General features: G+C 43.0%; 1 protein-coding gene across 1 annotated transcript in view; it reads right to left on the bottom strand.

The window, feature by feature from the left end:
* Nucleotides 1-1,928: 1,928 nt before the first annotated feature.
* LOC119387303 (E3 ubiquitin-protein ligase NEDD4-like) overlaps nucleotides 1,929-20,709 on the bottom strand; it is a 29,821-nt gene continuing 11,040 nt past the window's right edge. The window contains 14 exon segments of the mRNA XM_037654648.2: nucleotides 1,929-5,775; nucleotides 6,166-6,316; nucleotides 7,053-7,621; nucleotides 9,045-9,115; nucleotides 9,192-9,288; nucleotides 9,290-9,314; nucleotides 10,282-10,448; nucleotides 10,450-10,512; nucleotides 10,902-10,970; nucleotides 12,859-12,917; nucleotides 16,628-16,682; nucleotides 18,288-18,383; nucleotides 19,173-19,313; nucleotides 20,262-20,360. Of these exon segments, the coding sequence (XP_037510576.1) occupies nucleotides 6,214-6,316; nucleotides 7,053-7,621; nucleotides 9,045-9,115; nucleotides 9,192-9,288; nucleotides 9,290-9,314; nucleotides 10,282-10,448; nucleotides 10,450-10,512; nucleotides 10,902-10,970; nucleotides 12,859-12,917; nucleotides 16,628-16,682; nucleotides 18,288-18,383; nucleotides 19,173-19,313; nucleotides 20,262-20,360 (1,614 nt within the window). The 3' untranslated portion in view covers nucleotides 1,929-5,775; nucleotides 6,166-6,213.

The raw sequence follows: 20,709 nt of genomic DNA on the forward strand, positions 1-20,709 counted from the left end.
CTCAATAACATGTACAGTGCGTTATCAAGATATTTTGGAATGAACATTGTAGACATGTTTCTAGTTGCCCGTGGTGGGCGGCGTAGTTGACTGTGCAATTCGAAAAAGAACATACTTTTGTACAAGTGTGCATGCTTTTTTAATATCATGCTGGTTGCTGTTTATTTTTTGTGTGCTTCATTGAAAGTTCTAATTCATGGCCCAAAATCTCTATTTGTGTGTACAGCGGACAAGAATCTAAAATTAGCTGCCTCATGTTGCGGTCTTTAATGGTTTCATAGCTCACATTCTGGAAAGCTTTGTAGATGCTGCATTTTCTTTCTTACAAGAAAATTGTACCGTGTGTCAAGCACGGCTGCCTAAGTTGATGCTGCAATTTCGCCATCTCATACACCACCTGTCGCAATTTTATTGTTAGGTGTGTAGAACCTAACGAAACAATGTAATTTGTGGGTGCCTAGAACGAAGTTGCTGAATTGTTCCCAGCAGTAACACCTCACTGCACTGACCTTTATGTGAACACCTTTAGCTTGTAGGCAGTCAAGTTTACTTATTTTTCAATCAACTTTAGCAAGTTTGTTTTCACTGCTAAAACTGCGATTCAGACAACGCCACTGAGTAATTTATACAGCGCCTCTGTTGCTATATATATGTTGAAAATTTAACCATGTGACATTTTTCAACACATCATTCTGTTTAGAAAAATTGAAAAAAGAGAACGGTAACAAATATCACAGTGCACTGAGTAACTTACTGTAGTAGCTGTTCCTACAAACCAGTTTTGGCACCCTGAAGGTCAATGCCTCATGGAGTCACGAGACACTGGCTAGATCTGTTCCTGCAATTCCTGCGAGTGCTACGTGTAAGCACAGCCCAAAACACACATTGGTTGGTTCAGACACTTACTTCTTTATCAGCAGCATAGCCATACCTATCCTTAATGCCAAGAAATGTCAGCAAATACTGCTCCATGCTATGATGTCACAGTAATGAATTTTAAGACCAATTTTAATATCAAATACCGTATAATTGTTTCTTGACCCTCATTTTCACTAAGTTTCATCCTTCTTACGTGCATGAACGAGATGTGTTGTGTTGCATTTCTACAACATCAAAAACATGTGCGAGCACTTCTTTAACAAAGCCACATGTGAATGCAATTTTATATAAAGCCATATCTGTTGCTAGTTAACAAGTGGTTTGCACACCATGGTGCACTAATGACTGTACTGCACTTCAGGAATGGGGGTTCCATGCAAGTCCCACTGCAGATAGGATTGGTGCCCAAAGGCCGAAAGCGAAGTGTGCTTGACCTAGATTACCAACGTTACAGATGCAGTTAATTTCCAAACACAGGCACGCGTTTCCTAGAATGGTACTGTGCCAACAGCAGCATATGTCGCGAGATATATTCAACACTAGTTATGCAGTCGCACAACATCCATCTGTTTCCAGGTACCATTGAATGCGACTGGCAAAACGTGAGGCGCAGCATTTAACAGAAAATGCTACATCATTTGAGCTATGTGTGAACTTAGTTTGCACGCTATTGAATCAAGCACATATTTATCACCGTTTTGATTGTTATCGTGTTCTTTTGTAACTGCGGGTGCTCGCACCCACTACCCAACTTAAATTAGTGTGGGCAATGCATCTTCTGCCAAGTAATACTGGACAGTTCCTTGGTGTCCTTGAATGATTTAACAATGAGAGGTGGAACAGCAACAACTTGGTTCCATTTGCAATCCACACCTTGGACGAACATGAGGTCGTCGGCCAGTATTACTTGGAGGTGAAGATGAGCATGCTGAACAACGAGCTCCGATTTAGCTTGTTTCCAGATGGAGAAATGAGTTTCATTCCTGGGAGCTCCTCTGAACAATTGTGTGCCTTCTGAGTTTTCCCCTTCCTTGATTGATGCGAATGCATTTGTCAGTTCTAAGTTTTATTTATAAATAAAGGCATCTGCCAAACGCTATTTATTGTACACAAACTTGAATGACTCAGTGCGTGACTCAAAGCTCAAGCAGTAGACGCAAGTTTGCCAGTGAAAATTTTGCTTTCAACAACAGAAAAAGGACATGCTCGATGCACAAAGCAAAAAAAAAAAAAATACTTGGGTTCACTGTTTGCCGTAAAAAAATCGAGCAACAGCAATTTTCACAGGCTTTTCGTCAAAACATGTGCGTGCCGAAACAGCAAAATAAAAAAAAGGTGTAAAGAAAAAAAGACAGCATGCACTCCAAAGGGGGTTTTATAATCGCATACATAAAACAAAATCTCACTTGAACTCGGCACGGTTCTATTTAAAATACGGCAGCATGAAATCGGGCAGTAGGAGAAGCTGCGTGCATAAATTTAATTGGCAATGTGCTTTCAACTCCTAAATTGAGCAAACATGCTGTCGGCAAGTGCTGCTTTGTAACAATCGGAAAGCTGTACGCTGCCTCGCGAGAGGACACAAAATATTCCAATCCTGTTTGCGGAGTTCAAGAGTAAGGCAAACAGGTATGCTGCGAGTGATGCCACACTTTTCAACTTCTGTGCTGGTACATGGTCGACTTATACATGTCGTGTCAAGCATGGCAAGCAAAAAAGGCGCCAACGCTCGGGACATTTTTCTTCATGTGCTCGTCTAGTAAAGTTGCATGTTTCGATATACAAGGCTCAAAGCTGGCTTTCTTTGCAAGAGGTAGGTAAAGGTCATAACAACCGCTAGTAGTAGTCGCAGAGGAGATTTTACCGATTAAAACAAAAAAGGCTTTTCTACAGGAACAGCTGTCAGGGACATTTTTTCACGAAGGCTCACTTATCTGACACAAGCTATAGCGTGCAATACAAGGCATATATAACCCCATAACTGTTGCTTTGTTACCTACTTGTGCGCTGTACACGATCCTGTACGTAAGGTGTTGAGACATCAAGCACAATTAAAAACTGAATTAAGTACCACAAGATTCCATCAAACAACAAATTAGCTATTGGAGAAATACATTTCTTTGTTGTCTTCAAATGGTGATGGCTGCACAAATCTTGCTAAATGAAGTACAACTGTCGTTTACCTAAAGTTGCTGCTGTTGCACACGGTTGCCTCACATAATGCAGTCAAAAAGTCTGAATAGCATATGAACACACAATATACATACAAGTAAATATGTAATCAATAACCTCAATCCATCTAAGTAAAGCTCTGCTAATAAATTGCTGTATATTACACACAGTTCAAAACTCAACCTAACCCAAACGGCACAACACCCCCTCTCACAATTACGGCAATTCAAAGGTCGAAACAGCCCAAACACAAATCCATGAAATAATATACAAAACAAGCTTTCTACTTCCATAAAAGCATCTAAAAATCTGAAGAGCAAGATGTGACATTCTGACAAACATTAAATAATGTAGGTGTATTTTTCTGCTTTACAAGCCGCAACATGAAAGCAGGTTTCAGTATATAGAGCTGTTTATGTTTCTTTAGTTGTACATAGATGGAGCTGCGGGTCAAAGTAGTTCAACAACTTTCATATATATAAAAGTTCAAACAAGTGCTTTAATGACTTAGCTAAAGGTTTTGTCAACAAGGGCTTGTGCAGCAATTTCACACCACCTTGGTGTACAAGCAGCAAAGTGGAGATGCAGTGTGCGGGAACGCAGTCGTTCACATTGGTCCAATAGGACCTTGTACATCAGGAACACCAACAGGCATGCAGACCCTAAACTTCATCAAAAGCTGCATTTCGCTGAGAGTCGTTCTCCCGAGGCCACATACGAGCCTCCATTATCAGCATGTAAAAGCTATAAAGGATGTCAAATCAAAATCTACACGTTTGAATACTGTAGCGCTATACACGGTTTGTAGTGTGGTTGGAGAGTGGAAAATGTTTCCGCACACTGCAACCCTAGTTCTGTCTGCGCAGAAGAAAACACACATGCCATCGGTTCAAACTGTTTCAATTGGAGAAAAACTCGCTTGTTACAAGGTAATGCGCGATCCCACATGCCGCATCACATTTCTCGAGGCAACTCCAATATTCTCGACACGCATACTGGAGCAACATGCTGCATTTGCACGATCTTAATGCGGAAACTGACAAGAAACAAATGACATTATGATTGTAATGCAATGCGACATTGTGAAACACAACCGCACTAATGCTTGGAGTGCTTTAGCAAGGCGGGATGTGCGAGTGGCAACGGCGATACACGACTCCATGGGACTTGCACCAGGGCTCGCAAGGGTGTGCATTATTGTAACACTCCGTCAACAGTGCTACACTAAAATGCCCCTGATGTGCCATAAAACCAGCCAGGATAGCTAGCTGTGCTTGTAAAAGTAAGGCTGTACTGGTGTGCATCTCATTAATAGTACTTTCACTCCTTACCGTGCAACTGCACTGACATTCTTCCTTAGCTTGAAAGGTTGGCTTTTCCACAAAGCCCAGTTGCGTAGTGGTTGAGCTCATTGCATATTAAAGTGTAGCAAAAAAAAAAGAAAAAAAGAACAGTCTTATTATAGTCGCACAAACACAAAACATCTCTCCACAATATCTTAACCATACCGCTCGTTCTGCAGAGTTGCCTCTACTATAGTATTAAAGAAAGTGCATCAGGTGCAGTGACAATGACCACTGCCAATCTCTGTGGAAATACGGTAACATTAAAACAAGTGCTTCTCCAGCCAATAGTATACGAGGAGCTGAAGATGCTTGTGTAAACACAAGTCCTGCAAACGTGAATTTACAGTACAGGACTCCTGCCCCTTGCACCACCCTCTTTCTTTTTCATTTTACAAGGACTTCACAAGGTTCAAAAATTCTCGTTGCTCGGCAAACTACACTTCTCATTTCAGAATCTGAAAGTATCAGTCTGACATACACTGACAGCCTGAAGGGCTTGTCGTAAAACTTGACTAGTTAAAAGACGCTACAGGTGCCGCTGTTCGGTACCCACTCTAATTATGCCACTGTTGTCAAGAACAGGTACACGCTGAATGCTGCTTGAACTCTTGGAGACAATACAAGAATAAAAGTGGGTGCCTCCAAATGTAACATCACCAAGTATAAACTTGTAGCTGTCGCTTCATCACACAGGGGTAAGCGAACAGTGCTAGTTCATATACCAGTTGCCAGCCTCTCGCAGGTAATGTATAAGACCTTCACTCAACATCTAGTAAAAAAGCCGCTGGTGATGCACAGCTCTGCTCAAGATTAGACTTGTAAATGTGGCATCAACAAGCTGAATACGTAACACACTGCGCACAAGAACAGCAGAAAGAAATGACACATGGACCTACGTGCATTTCATTTCTTTCGGCCGTGTCTTCAAACGCACAACATATTTTTCTCCAACAACCTCAAATAGCAGCACTTCGTACAACCAGTAAGACATGAGACTGGTGTTTCCTCTGGAGACTGGGTTACGGTGACACTAAAATAAAGAGACCCTTAACCAAAATGGCGAAACAATGATGCTTGCCAAAGCCAGATGAATGATTGAGAGATGCTGCTACTACTACTACTATACTACGTGCCTGCAAAAGCACAAACAAGAACACTTCGCTAGGCCGAGCAACGTTGGTCAGCAGTCCAGTCCACACAAGAGGAGAAAGAAGAAAAAAAAAGCAAGCTTGTATCGTGGCCCCCATTGGCTGGATGAGCAGCAGAAAAGGCACTTGTTGCATGTGGGTGACTAAAACTTGTTCTTGTGCTGACACTTGAGATAAGATGGCGTAACAAGACTGTTCAAACCCTGTGGACATGCACATAGGTCGTGTCCCTGGAACAAGAAATACACGTAAATAATGGCTTAACCTTACAAGTCCAACAGCCACCGTTATCTACACCACTGTCACGGCAACCCTTACACAGTTGAAGGTAACAGTCCTGCCAGTTTTTAAACATTTTCTTTAGGCCCAAGGACGACAGCGATTCGGGCAATATTTACACAAAGTAACGTCAAGGTGTGTAGGGCACCAGGCCTGAAGTTATAAAATATATTTATAACATGTCTAATGAAACATTTGGCGCTGGAGTTGCCCATAAATTTTTCTAGAAGTTTTGAACTGGTTGATGCTACCTTTAGGGTTTGACGAAAAAACAGCCATAACATTCATTTGGTACGTACTGGCATTCTTTACTACTGGAGATAACTAAGAAAATAACTTGCCTGTGAAATGTGCCACAGAAGCTTCAGACACCATGGCAGCGTGGAATGCTAGTCGACTCCTCCAAAGGATTCTGATCCTTCAATGGCCTGTATCAATTTCTCCCGGAGATCTTGGTAGCTCTCGTACATCGGCAGATCTAACCGGTTGAAGCTAAGCCAGGGAATGGGCAAAAGAAGAGATAAATTGAGGAATATTGTCCAGAGTTTGTTGTATGGAGTTACACGAAGTTATGCTCTTACAAAACAAAAAAAAACTGAAATCGCAAAGAGGCAGTGAGTTTCCATCGTTTCGCATTGCTCACTTTCATATAACTGAACTAGGTCAAATAAAAACCAATATCCATTTTCAAATTCTGCTACACTTGAAAAAAAAAAAGAACTTCTCAGAAGTAAGCAATGTTCTTTCAGTGAGCACAGATGCCTCGTATCAGGTGTGCTGTAAAATGTGCATACTGAAAAGGAAATCAAAATAACGAAAATGACCTCCACTCAAGGCATGCTTCACGTCAAATTACACAGGTGGCACTGCATCATTGCCTAAACAGTAATGACTATATCTTTCAATCCCACATTAAAGTCATCCTTCCTCTTCAACTGAACCAACAATTAGCTAGAAGTGACGAGTTCAAAGATTCAAGAGTTCAATTAAACAGAACACTACGCTGGCCACGCATACTACACACAGGCTAAATCGAATTCCAGGGCATGTTCCCAGGTTCTGGGGAACATGCCCTGGAATTCGGATATGCAGCCTGTGTAGAGTATGAGCAATCAACGTAGTTTTCGCAGACCCCACACACCATAGACTTTTGATGCAGACAGCACATTTTTTTGAGCCCATCTAATGCGACTGAGAAGTAAGGAAGCACAAGAAAAGCAGCCCTCACCAGGTGTGAGAGCGAGGCAGGTTGCTGGGCGATCCCCACCGTTCCAGCGTAAAGGGCTGCGGCCCATTGCTGCCGTGCAGCTCGGCAAAGCCGTTCATCGGAACCCTCGAGGTGCCCGTGACAAACTGGAGCAGGCGTGACCGCATCTCGTTGTTGAACGACAGAACCAGCCTCCAGAACCACTGGACCACCACGTGGTTGGCGTGGTAGCCGCCCTTGTAGACGGTGTGGCGCCGCCAGTCACGCACGTCGATCTGGCCGATGCCGCACATTAGCAACTCGAGTTCATGCTCATCGAAGACGCGCAGCAGGGCCAGGGGTACCAGCTCGTTCAGACCTTCGAGGAAGGCATTCATCTGGGGCCGCACGCGAGATGCGAAGCGCCACTGTATCACAAGGTCGACGTAGCGTGCCTTGTTCTCCTGCGTGACGGGTAGATCGGCACCGCCAGGCACTAGCTCACGCTGTTGCATCTGCCCGAACAGATCTTCGTCCACCGAGAATCGGAGGTCCAGTTCAGCGGGATCGTTGTCCATGATCCAGCGCAGCGAGTTGTAGTATTCCGTGTCCTGCGTAATCGTTTTCTCTCGCGCTCAGCTACACGTACATATTCTCATTTCAAGTGAGGCAAATCCGATTGTTCTACTGAAACTGCGTCAGACGGTTTTAGCAGCGATACGAAAGGGAAAGCAACACTTTCTTGCACCAAAGGTGCCTCTAGGTCAACACATTGAATGTAACTAAAGAGAGGCCAGATAAACTGTATATTGTTAATACACAAAAGGGATGCTAAAGAGGAAGAAGCTATAAATGTATTAGAATATACATACTACTTTTCAAATAGCAGAAAGACAGCAACTCTTACCACAAAACAAAGCTTGGTTAACCACAGAAGACTGAAAGCAACCATTACATATTTACATAAATTTTTGCACCTTCTCCGCAGGATTTTGTGGGTACTGACAACACCAAGTCTAGCTAATTGATCAGTTATATGGGGCTACAGCACACCTTAAAAACCACAGACTAAGAAAAGAAAGGGCCTATGTATACAAGGTACATGTGTAGGAATATAAAAACATTACACTGACGAAGAGGTGTTGAGGTATCGGCACGAAATTCATAAAAGTGGGCTTTAATATTTAATTCGTCGAGAATGAGAGGAGTTTCGGAGATTTGTCACACATTTTGAGCGCCTTTTCTCTTCTCTTGTCCCAAAGAACGCACCAAGGGGTGGGGGGAGGGTACCACAAAGGGGCAAGAATATATGTCAGCGCACGTAAAGGAACGCGTTTGCCCACTCACGGTGCGATTCCGGTGTGTGCTAGTGTTGCTACTATGTAATCTGAGCACAATACAGAGAATGGCACTGGCATGTGGCAGCACCCTGCAGCAAGAAGTGTATCTGGTATGAACACCACTCTTAACTTATGTCAGCTATTGGCCAATAGCAGCAATCAGCTAAATGATGAAATCTGCCAGCCACCAGCAGCTTCGATGAGAGTGAGGACGGGTTTCTGTAGAGAGAGTGGTTGAGAACGTGGCAACTTCGGGCTTTACTTGTAAGCTCTATGTACTGTGCACGACTACAATATTTGGCTGAGCTGCTCATAGCAGTGTTTGCTGTTCATAGAATGCGCTTATTCATCATGCCCGAACTTAGCATAGGATACATGATACAGTATGTTGGGCATTACAGTGTTAGCATAAGTAAGCATAAGTCCATCGGTGAATAATATTTCCATTTGGATACTTTGTCACATCTGATAATTTGTTACATAGTATCTGTAGTTGTTACATCGAGGTTCAACTGTGAACAGATGCCACAGAGAGAAGACAGCACATTTTGTGCTTGTGCCAATGTCTTTGTAAAAACAGCCTTGATACCCTGCTCAAGCAAACAGCATAAGCCAAGGGTTCTTTATGTCTTCTGGAGCTAAGTGATCAAACACACGCGAGCATGTACAGCAAAACGCAGTGGAAAGCACTCACCACAGACTCCATGTCCTTGATAGTGATAGGCTTGCCGAGCATCATTTTGTAGAACGGTCGAATGAAGAATGCTGGAAGATACAAGTTTTTTTAGGGCACACATTCACCCATATTGGTACGTCCTCAATCTTGCATTATCGAACTTACCGTCGAGCAGTTTTCCATGATAAACAGCCATACCAGCCACTCTTCCAATGAACTTGAAGTAAGAAAGATGGTCTTCATTACACATTCCTGAGCACTGGGTTGATCTGAAGTGTGTAGTTGTCCCTGAAAAGAAACAATTACCATGATTGACTAGCATTGGTAGCTCGGATTAAAGCAGGCTGGAATGGTTTAACATAAGCTCAGATAACGGGACCATGCTGGCAAGTGAAACTTTTGCCTCGGCAACATGGCAATAAAACATTTCAATAAAACACTCACTATACAGCGTTTCAGAAGTTTCCCTGTAAGCCCCAAAATTTACAGTAGAGCTGGGCAAAGGGCCCCTTAAAATGAAAGGCACAAAGCAACACAAGACAATGAAACATATTTCGTCACTAATCCATGATAAACTTTCCATTTGATTCACTGTGTAACTTAGGAAGCGACTATGTATAATAAAATATGTGTATATAATCAACTTAGTGACAAGACTTGTAATCAAAGCTACTCCCTCTTTACAATCTCATAATAATTACTGCTTATGATGTGTCATTATATGAATACTTATTTATATGAAATGTTGGTGCTCATCTGGTAACCTTACCATATATAGTAACCCACATTTATTGATTGCTGCTATAATGATGGGCAGTGTCTAATACATTCTAAATTAAAGTTGCATGAAATAAACCTGACACTACACTTTCTTTACAGTTTGCGAGTATGGAATGTACCTTCACTGAAGCTCAGTAACGTAGCCAAAAGCCAAAAATATTTTTTGGGGAGGGGGGGGGGGGTCAACCATACTTTATGTAAGTTTGTACGTGCATTTTTATGTTTGTGTGTATGTATACACATACAAACTGCAAATTTTCGGGGGGGGGTGAGACTCCCCCCCCTCGTGGTTACGCCCCTCCTGAGGCGAAAGGCAGTGACACGAGTCAATTTACTTTTTTTTCTTCTTCGTTGCCCCTATAAACGGGCGCTGCATGTTATGGTGCATACATCCAAACAGTCCAATATTCTCACTTTTAATAAGACAACTTCCCTCTATGACCACGAAGAATTGAGGAAGCTTTAAAAGACTCACGCTGCTGAATACTCGAAGAGGCCGTAGTACGGGTTGAACATCTCCCGAGACAGCAGGTAGAAGAACTCCCGCGAGGCGCCACCGTAGTCCAAAACCTCCTCACCGTCGAACTCGACCCAAAGCTTCGATCTCAGGCGATCCACGCACGTAACATTGCTTAGGATGCGGATACGAGTCTTCCAGAATCCGAGCCCGCGATACCTTCAGTTCAAATTTGTTCGGAATGTTTCCCTGCAACGAATGCAATTACCAATTTAGCAAATGATATCAAAGCCTCCCAACAAAACACCAATGGCAAGGAAACTAACAGAAGAACCAAGATACACAGCAAAGTACGCACGGTAATTAACGCACTGACTTGACGGGTAAAGGGTAGTTACCAAATCCTAAATGAAGCTGGAAGCAGTAGCTCTGTTTTCAGGCTTACATAACCGCAAAAGGAACTGCGATTTACATAGCACAGTCGAATCGCAGTGAATCACACAGTGAATGAACACAGTCGAATCGCCTTGATACATAAGTGGCCTGTTTCTTGCTGTGTTTTCAATAACTATGCTGTTGACTGTCACTGTGTGTAAGAAAAATGTTAGAAGACAGGAAATGGTGCGATGACTACTCACAGGCGGCTTTGGAAGCTTGGATTTAAGATACTCATACTTCCTCTTGTAATCCCTTGAATATGGCACAGCCTGTTTGGAAAAAGAAAAAGAAACGTAAGCGAGAACTACATTACACAAACTCTTGGAAAGTCAAAGGATGAGCTTGTGGTAGATAGTTAAAGATAAAGCTACCCACATACAGATGCCATCACATTTCCAAGTCCATCACACGATATAAAAAGAAGAATAATGGCGGAGGAATAAACAAACAACATAGCCTAAGTAGTGACATTAAGTCAGCTTGTCCTCAAGATGTCTTTCTTTTTTTTTTTTTCAAGAGTATGCATTTGGTCATCATTAGAGGAGATAAAGAGCAAAGTTTTGATTATTAAGCACTGCATCCGAACCACAGTACTGATAAGAAAGTGCAAATAATTATATTAACTTGAGAGTATTACATGTCAGGGCCATTTTCGCTAAGAGAGTTATCAAAAATCACTGGAATGCATTTCTTGTTCCTTTAGAATGCAACAGAAAAAGGCTTGTGCGAATATTCGAGCAGTTCGAATATTCGAACGAATATTACAGTATTCGAATTCGCTTCGAAACGAATAGACATATCTAAACCGCATGTAACTCCCTGTAAAGGTGCTTTCACTGCGGTGCAGGGGAGCTCTACAGTGAATACACCTTTCCAGGGGAAATTCGCACTGCCGCGAAGCCCCACTTCAAGGTTAAATGCTCAAAGCACCCTCACATCGATTCATCATTTTTTAAGTTCAAAAGCTCGTTATACCGGCTTATATGCTGTAAGTAAAGTAAATTTTAAAATGTAACATATTTTACAGGTTATCACTTGCATTCTACTAAAAGGCAAATCCCGCTACTATTCAAAGTTGCTTCCCCTTCCCTTTGAACCAGAAAGAATGGCATTTGCACATGCCCTGTTTCAATTAAAAAAATATATATTGTGCAGGTTAGTTGGGTCATGATATATATGCTCATTTTTCTTTATAACATGTGATATATACTGTTCGAATTCGATACGAAATTATTTGACCAAATCACTATTCGCTTCGAACCTAAAATTTACTATTCGCACAAGCCTAAACATAACTCTTGCTTTGTGATAAACTACGGACTCGTTCTTAGCAAACGTTGCCCAAATCGCATGACATTACGAAGCACTACAGCAGAAATTCAGGTCTTACTTTCGTTTTTATTACATTTTTTCTGTCTAACCAAAAGTTCTCTGTGTAAGACCGACATGCGTTTAATTTACTCATCCAGTTCATATTTCCCCTTCATAATCTCTTCAACAATTGTAGAAGTTTTACATTAAATCACGTGCAACTCGACGGTCTGCATCAAGTAAGATGACTGTATGGGACATATCAAAGAAGAGGTTGAAAAAAAAAAAAGGGAAGTTAATATGTTCGCCCGTTCATCCATAGGCGTGAGCAGGTTTCTCCATTAAGGAGAGCCAAGTTACACCACAGAACACACCCTCCCCACCCCTTCCACTGGTTGGGTTCGAAAAAAAAAAAAATAAATAAAAGCTTCACAATCAATGCCGAAATGAAAATGAAGCGGCAATGTGCTTCTCACAACAGCCTGCCTTTAGTACCCACCCCTGCTTTCAAGAGGTAAAAGTGGGAAGTCAACAGTTCTTGGAATGCAACATCGAGGTACTCGGCCGCCATTTTGTCAAAAAGATGCGTGGCCATAACCCTGCCATTTTAACAATAATGGGACAGGTCCGACAGTGTAAAGGAATGAGGCAGACTTGGCATCCATAATTTGAAGGAGGCGGGGGGGGGGGGGGGGCAACCCTCCTGCGCACACGCCTATGCATTCATCAATAAATGACATAAAAAGCAAACATTCACGTTGTTAGTGGGAGGCACATTCGATAACTCCCGCACAGTTTTAAACAGAATCATTTTAAAAAGTGTGCATAGTTTCACACAGTACTCACGGGACCAGCAACATTCGGATTGTTGAAGCGAGGATCCTCCCATTGTGTTATCCTTGCGGCTACACAAATAAACAGAAGGAAGAGTGTCATTTTAATTGTCAAAATAAAGTGCTGAAGCTTCTATTAGTATTTAGAGCCTCTGACAGTGCTTTTAGAACAGGACCCAAGTGATTCTTAGCATGATCCACTGAACAATCCCTAAATCAAATAAATTAAAAAAAGAAAGAAGATCAACAAGGTTTAGCTTACAGTGTAACATTGTTATGCCTCCCTTACAAGTTATTTTGCTGTTTATTTCAAAGTAGTATGGGTTTTGGAGATAATTTCTTGCTTACTGAATGGCACAGCTCGACTAAATATTGGCTTCAACAAATATTTAACTAACTGCACAATTCTAGTTTTTTTTCTTTTCCACAAGTACTAGTGCGCAAAAATGTGCAACGCCTTGCAGTCTCTATGAAAAAAAAAGAGGGAGCTTTCCAAGCACGTAATGGATGCAAAAAGCTTGCGCGTGCATACAACAAGCTTGGCATGCTCAAGTAATAATGGTAGCGGTTCAAAATTAATCTGGTAATTTCAGCTGCACTTCTGCACACAGTACAAACTGTGCATGGTAACTCAAGGGGGGGTCTCATGGCGGACGCAACCAATCGGAGGCCTCGAAACGACCTTTAAACATTTGCTTTTTGTGCGCTTGGTTTTGAAGGGAGGAGCCAGCCGAGGCAGGGAATTTGAAGACGGAGAAACGCTCTTTCCGACGAGCTCAAAATGGCGGCGCTCGGTTGTACTGTCACGGAGCTATAATTTTTTGAAAAACACGTTTTTTTTGCAATTTCCGCAATAATTTCCACCACCTCAGATGCGCAACAAGTTTTTTTAAAGCACTTCTAGGTGGTTTTCAGCGAAGATATCACTGCGAGCGCTCATCCACCGTCTGCAGACATCGCCCAATGACGCTTCAGTCCGCCACTTTGTCCTCCAGGATGATGTCCTATACCGTCGTAACTTCCATCCAGACGGGCCGGAACTTCTTCTAGTCATACCGAGACACTTACGTCGAACTGTACTTTTCAAACTTCATGACGCTCCCACTGCAGGACACCTAGGTGTATCGCACACGTACGACCGCATCCGCCGTCGCTTCTATTGGCCCGGTCTCCTCCGTTCAGTTCGACGCTACGTTTCTGCCTGTGATTCATGTCAACGTCGCAAAACACCCCAGATGTTGCCTGCTGGTCATCTCCAACCAATCGACGTTCCAGTAGAGCCGTTCTTCCGTGTTGGACTTGATCTTCTCGGCCCCTTTCCTACGTCATCCGCCGGGGGAACAAATGGGTAGCCGTGGCGACTGATTACGCCACCCGATATGCCATAACACGGGCTCTCCCCACCAGCTGCGCCACCGACGTCGCGGACTTTCTCTTACATGACATCATTTTGCTCCATGGTGCTCCACGACAGCTACTCACTGACCGTGGCCGTAACTTTCTTTCTAGAGTTATCGCCGACATTCTGCGTTCATCCGCCACGCAGCACAAACTGACCACCTCATACCATCCGCAAACGAACGGTCTCACGGAGCGGTTCAACAGAACCTTCACGGATATGCTGTCCATGTACGTGTCGAATGGCCACCATGACTGGGACATTGCTCTCCCTTACGTCACGTTCGCATACAATTCTTCTCGACACGCCACTGCCGGATTTTCGCCGTTTTATCTACTGTAGGGTCGTGAACCCACCCTGCCACTTGATACTGTTCTTCCTTTGGCTGCCACCCCAACTACCGAGTATGCACGTGATGCCATAGCACTTGCCGACCATGCACGCCAAATTGCCCGTACTTGGCTGACTGCTTCGCAAGACACCCAGCGACATTACTACGATGCCCGCCACCGCGATGCACAGTTCTCGCCTGGCGCGCTTGTGCTGCTCTGGTCGCCTTCTCGTCATGTGGAACTTTCTGAGAAGCTCCTGTCTAGATACACTGGGCCCTACCACGTCATCCGCCAAGTAACACCCGTAACTTACGAGATTACTCTGGTCAATCCGCCTTCACCCTCTGCCGCGGCATCAAGTGACATCGTGCACGTCAGAAGACTCAAGGCCTACTCCAGTGTGTCTGACCCCTAATTTTAAAAGCTGCGGGACGGTGCTTTTACCGCCGGGGGTAATGCTGCGGACAGCCATCAAAAGACGAATAAGCAGAAGACGACGACGACGATTTGGAGACTGTTGTGTGCTGCTGCCTTGCCCGAGGACTCTCCTGAAAATACACTTGTTTACAGTCCCTAGTCTTCGTCTCTTCACGTAACAATATTTTGGAATCGGACAGAAAAAGGGCTACAGAAAATGAAAATGTTATTTTCAAAAAATAAATTTTTTTTTGCCATTTTTCGCGATGCGAAAGCCGCGTCCCCCCTTACCAATTAATAAATGTCCCTAAACAATGTCTGTCTTTATGAGCTAAGATTTACTACTCTAGAACTTGGAGCATAAGAATGGGTGGTTTTAGGGTATGAACTAGAGCTGTGCGAATAGCAAAATTTTGGGTGCGAAGCGAATTCGAATAATAAAGATTGAGTGCAAATCGAATCGAATAATTTCGAATAATTTTCGAATATTTCTCAAACATTTTTCGAATAATTCGAAGTGAAATTACAGAAAAAGTTGCAGAGAATCCCTAAGTATGTTCTTGTGAGATAGCAACATGAAAGTTTCTTTTCGCGAGGTTGATGAAGCGCTGGTGGGGTCATATTTCATAGTTGTCTTTCTTATCAAGAATGAGGCAATGTAGAGGCCGAATTGTATTTATGTACATGATTTGGTGCAACCAAAGTGTTGCCGACAACACTTTACACGTGATAGGCAGAGATGCCATTTCCTCAGCCTCTCCTTTTCTTTCAACTTCTGTGGAAGGCCAACTGATGTGGCAGACAAGGGTGTGCTCTCTTCAAGTCCGGAGTTCCAAATCTGCCTCATAGACGTCGATATATGAACATCTGAAATTTTGGATGCTAAAAAGCTTCGGCGTCCGATTTTTCAGACTTCCTGCCCAAATTTCAGGTCCAAAGCAGTATTAATTGAGCCCCCAGCTCTGCCACATCTTTCATCTCCATGTTGGAAGCAGCGTTTTCTTGAGTTAATACATTCGCGACCGCAGCGGAGCTTGAAAGGCAGCTTTGCCACAATACGGGGGTGTAATGAGGTGAAGCATATTGAAAATCTAGGGACCACTTCCAATCAGACGTTGACTGTCTCTTGCCCAAGTTCGACCGTAACGGAGCTTGAAAGGCAGCTTTGCCGCAATACGGGGGTGTAATGAGGTGAAGCGTATTGAAAATCTAGGGACCACTTTCAATCGGACGTTGACTGTCTCTTGCCCAAGTTCGACCGTAACGGACCTTGAAAGGCAGCTTTGCCGCAATACGGAGGTGTAATGAGGCGAAGCATATTGAAAATCTAGGGACCATTCCCAATCGAACTTTGTCTTTTGGCTAAGTTCGACCGTAACGGAGCTTGAAAGGCAGCTTTGCCGCAATACGAGAGTGTAATGAGGTGAAGCATATTAAAAATCTGAAGGGGTCACTTTCAACCGGACGTTGACTGCATTTGTCTTTGGGAAGTTCGAATAGTTCGAATAGTAAAATTTCAGTGCGAATCGAATCGAATAGCAAACACTATTCGAAAAATATTCGAAATTTCGAATATTCGCACACCCCTAGTATGAACACATCAAAAGACAGTGGCAAGGGTGAATAGCACTTACTGTGATCAATGAAGAAAATTCGGCCATCTGTGTGGACGCGCTCTTCCCAGCCATCCTGCATTTGGAAATGACAGTGGTCATGAGAAACATTATAAATTTCCTTTTAATATGTGAATTCCTGATTAACTGATTAAAAGATGCCATCGAAAATCACCCAAGTAAGAAGGTGCAATGATGCTACTTAGGTTGGACTGTTCGAGCAGGTGGACGTTACTTACACAGGAAATCACGATTCGTGAGTAGATCAGCAAAACTTAATTAGCATTCAAAGTTATTTATATTATGGCTCATTTTGTGGTTGCAGAACAAAAATTGACAAAGCCACCCAGACAAAATAATCGGTGTCAATATAGAATGTCTGAAATGCTACCCAAAATGTACTGGCATTCCACGTAGCACCTTTTGAAAAAAGAAAGAAGTGGCCTGTAGTACAAGCTTAGCAGTGTGTAAAGTTTCATTGCAACAATATTTTACGCGCTTTCCATCAATATTGTTGTGGCGGCACTTACGAGTGACTAGGATAGTGAACCTACATGAAGGCACACATCATTTAATAGGTAAAGCGCATACATGACTGCACCTTTAGAGTATCACTGACCCGCTTTTCTTTTTTGATGTATAAAAAATGCTTTGGAGTGTCTCCCGAAATATACCCAAAAGAAATTTAAAAAGACCTAGTGAAGCAAAAGCATAATTTGTGCCACGCTCCCCTTTCTCATCAACCTTTGTTCTTCGTGTCACTCCGTTCTGAAGGAGCAACAGTGCCCCGTTGGTGGCTTTCCATTTCACATAGGGCAGGTGTGGCAGGGTGTCAGCAGATGACACTGTGTTTCTCTTGGAAATGCACAATTCTGAACCAAATTCAAAATTCAGATTTTTGACTACTACAACCTGTTAATTTAACTGAGCGAATATATGCACCCAGAAACAGTATGAAGGAGTGCACTGATCCAAATATCCTGCCTGAATACAAAATTTCTGTTGGCCAATCGCAGCTCTCCATGGGTACGTTCCCGGTGAAACTAGGGAGCAGCCGCTGAGGGTCACCTGAGCACTCAACTTGAAAAGACTGTGCTCCATTTGCGAACTCCACGCATTGCACACAACTACAAAATTTGGAGGAGGTGTTCAAAGTCGTGCCTTCTATCTGTGGAACATGTTTTCTTATCAAGAGAAAGGAATGATTGTGAAGTCCAAACAATTAAGAAAAGAACAACACGAAAGAAGATGCATAAGGCAGATCAAGCACTCAATCTGTATTGCGTGTCTTCTTTCGTGTTGTCCATTTCCTAATTGTGTGCAGTTCACAATCGCTTGCTAGAATGCACCAGCTAGCCCCTCAAGATGTTCTATTTAACAGATAAATGGTTCACAGCACCTTCAAACAACATTCAGTAAAGTAAAGATATATGGCGGAGAAGCAGAGCCATACTTACTGCGTGAAAAAAAAAAACATTCTGCAAAAATATGCATGATTCAGGCATTCCCATAACTTAGGATATATAAAACCATTACAACAGAGAAGGTCAAACATATTTATTTTACATTTGTGTGCCCTCAATTTGGCCTGCTTTCTTGGGTTGACACACATTTTCCTCCCAAATGTTGCAGCAACAAATTGTGCTCCGTTGAAATTTGCGCATAAACTGCAAACACTTACAGGAAGTGGTCCCAAGTCATCCATGGTGTTCTGCTGGCTTCCAGGAAGGCTACCATGCCTGGGCAAGTCGCTTGGTTTTCCTGTCCTAGGATCCACCTGACAAGTAAAAAGAAAGCAAGCAAAAAAGAAAGAGAGAAAGCAACTTGGTTTGCATTACTGGCTGGTTTCCATCGCAGCAGTACAAACTCTCAGCTGACCTCCGACATGGAGCCAGTAAAACATGGCACGAGGAAGAGAAATGACAGATTGCTAACTAAAAACATCCTCATAAAAAAAGGTGACTGTTTGTGTGAGGTGTACGCAATGTAACTTGCAAACGGAGAGCAACGAGAAGGCTAAAAGCACTTCTAGACGAAAGCACTTCAGCGTTTCACGTGAACACTATCTTAAACAATTTGTACAAAGGAAGAGGGCAACATTTATACATAATGCGCACACAGTTTTACCATGCACATTACAGTAAACCTAATCTAAATTTAGTTCTTCAAATGCCAATGCTGGCGCATGTCAGTGAGTAACAAATAAGGTAAGAGTGCGCTTACCTCTAGCCAGACTAGCGTCCAAAATGGTGGCCTGTGAAGCTTCGGTGGCCATTCTCGCCGTCTTTAGACACCACAACCCGGAGATGTCCCCACTTTAAAGTTGAGTTGCATATTATTACATAAGCTCCCTAGATCCAGAAACAAGAACCCTGTCTTCCCACCCTTCACTCCTACCGAGACATCCTGGCACTTTAGAGCTGACAGCATGTAATGCAGTAAGACCCTTCAAAGATCACTGTCCTTTCTTTCTTATCAGCCTTTCTGTTCTTCGACAATGTTTCTTTTTCGTTTGAAGCACTGGAAATGTCTGAAGATTCCACTGCGCTAATCCGTCTCAACTCACCCAGGTGGTGGTCTTGGTGTTGTGGTCAATGAAGAAGAGGCGCCCATTGGGAGCCACCTGCAGGGACCAGCCAGCTGGCAAACCCTCGGGACTCGGCTGGGGTGCTGACGTCAGCTGGGTCCGCATGTTGGCCTCCATGGGCTGCATGTTAAAGGGCCCCTAAACCACTCCTATAGTTCAAAGACGGGCGAGTAGTTTCTTTCTCACCTCTACTACCCTTCCTACAGGTGCTGTCACCTCCTAGCCACTTATTTCTTTATAAAACACCTGACAACGTCAGCACTAAGCGTTCAGCCTATCAGGATTTCGCGATTTTCGGCTCTGCGCTGTAAGCTCCGCTTGTGCGGTCGAAAACGCACTAACCAAAGTGAAATCAGTTGATCATGCAAGATAGTCACGACAGTCATGCGAGACAAGGCATAACGGGCGTGCTACTGCATGGCAAAGCAGGACTGGAGACAATTCACAACTGATATCCCTCGTATATGGACCAATAGAGAGGTTATCTCCTCATGACGCTACGTTAACAGACTGCTGACGTCATGAATTGTGCCGAAAAGACGGGAAGCGCCAGGGGAGAATAGCACACTCGTTCTTTGTATTTTCAGAAGTTCTTTAGGCCTTTTAAATGACAGATGTGCACTTCATCTTTGGCAGCAGACTTTATGCTCCAATTCTTTATGTCGGTTTGGACTATGTTGCCAAACCGACGGCTATTCCCCGACCCAAAGTTCTTTAAAGCAGAGCACCTGTAAAGCTTTAAGAGCATGCTAAAACAACTATTAGGTCAAGTACAGCTGAAGTGCGAAAATTTAAAAAATACTAAAGGCTTTACGTGCTGAAATCACGATGTAGTTACACTGAAACCTCAATATATAACACACAGATATAACGAAATATTGGTTATAATGAAGTAAATGAAGAATAGTCTTGCAATACAAAGAGTGTTAGGAATATACGTTTATAACGAATTTTCAGATATAACAAAGTTATTTTTCGTGTAAGATGTAACTTCGTTATAATGAGGTTTGAGTCTATAAGCCAAATCGTAGTAGGGGACTATGGCAGGAGACCATGAAGCTGACATACCAAGGTAAACCGACGCTGTGAATTGGCACCAGGAGGCAGAGTTCCATTCTGCTGTGCGGTAGCCTCTACAACACTGCCCCTTTGCACAGATGGCACCGCCTGCAACAAAACATGCCCAATGACAAGATTAGAAACCATGCTTTCACCAAAGCTTGTCCATAATATTCCATGGCAGTGTCTGCATGTGATCTAGTTCCATTATACTTCCTTGCTGCTTTTAAGAGAGCATAACGAATTGGTTAAGATCATAAAACGCTAGACTGAACTAATGAAAGAAAGGAAATTTTAGGGGCTCGTTTTTCTTTGTGAGACAACACATTAATGACAACTAACAGACAATCAAGCCAAGGAAAGTATAGCGGATGTTATTTGTAGTAATTGTGATATAAATGAGAGGAAATAAAAGTGGACGAAAAGAGAACCTGCCGTCAGCAGGGGACCGAACCTA

Source organism: Rhipicephalus sanguineus, chromosome 3 (genome assembly GCF_013339695.2).
Source record: "Rhipicephalus sanguineus isolate Rsan-2018 chromosome 3, BIME_Rsan_1.4, whole genome shotgun sequence".
Classification (NCBI taxonomy): domain Eukaryota; kingdom Metazoa; phylum Arthropoda; class Arachnida; order Ixodida; family Ixodidae; genus Rhipicephalus; species Rhipicephalus sanguineus.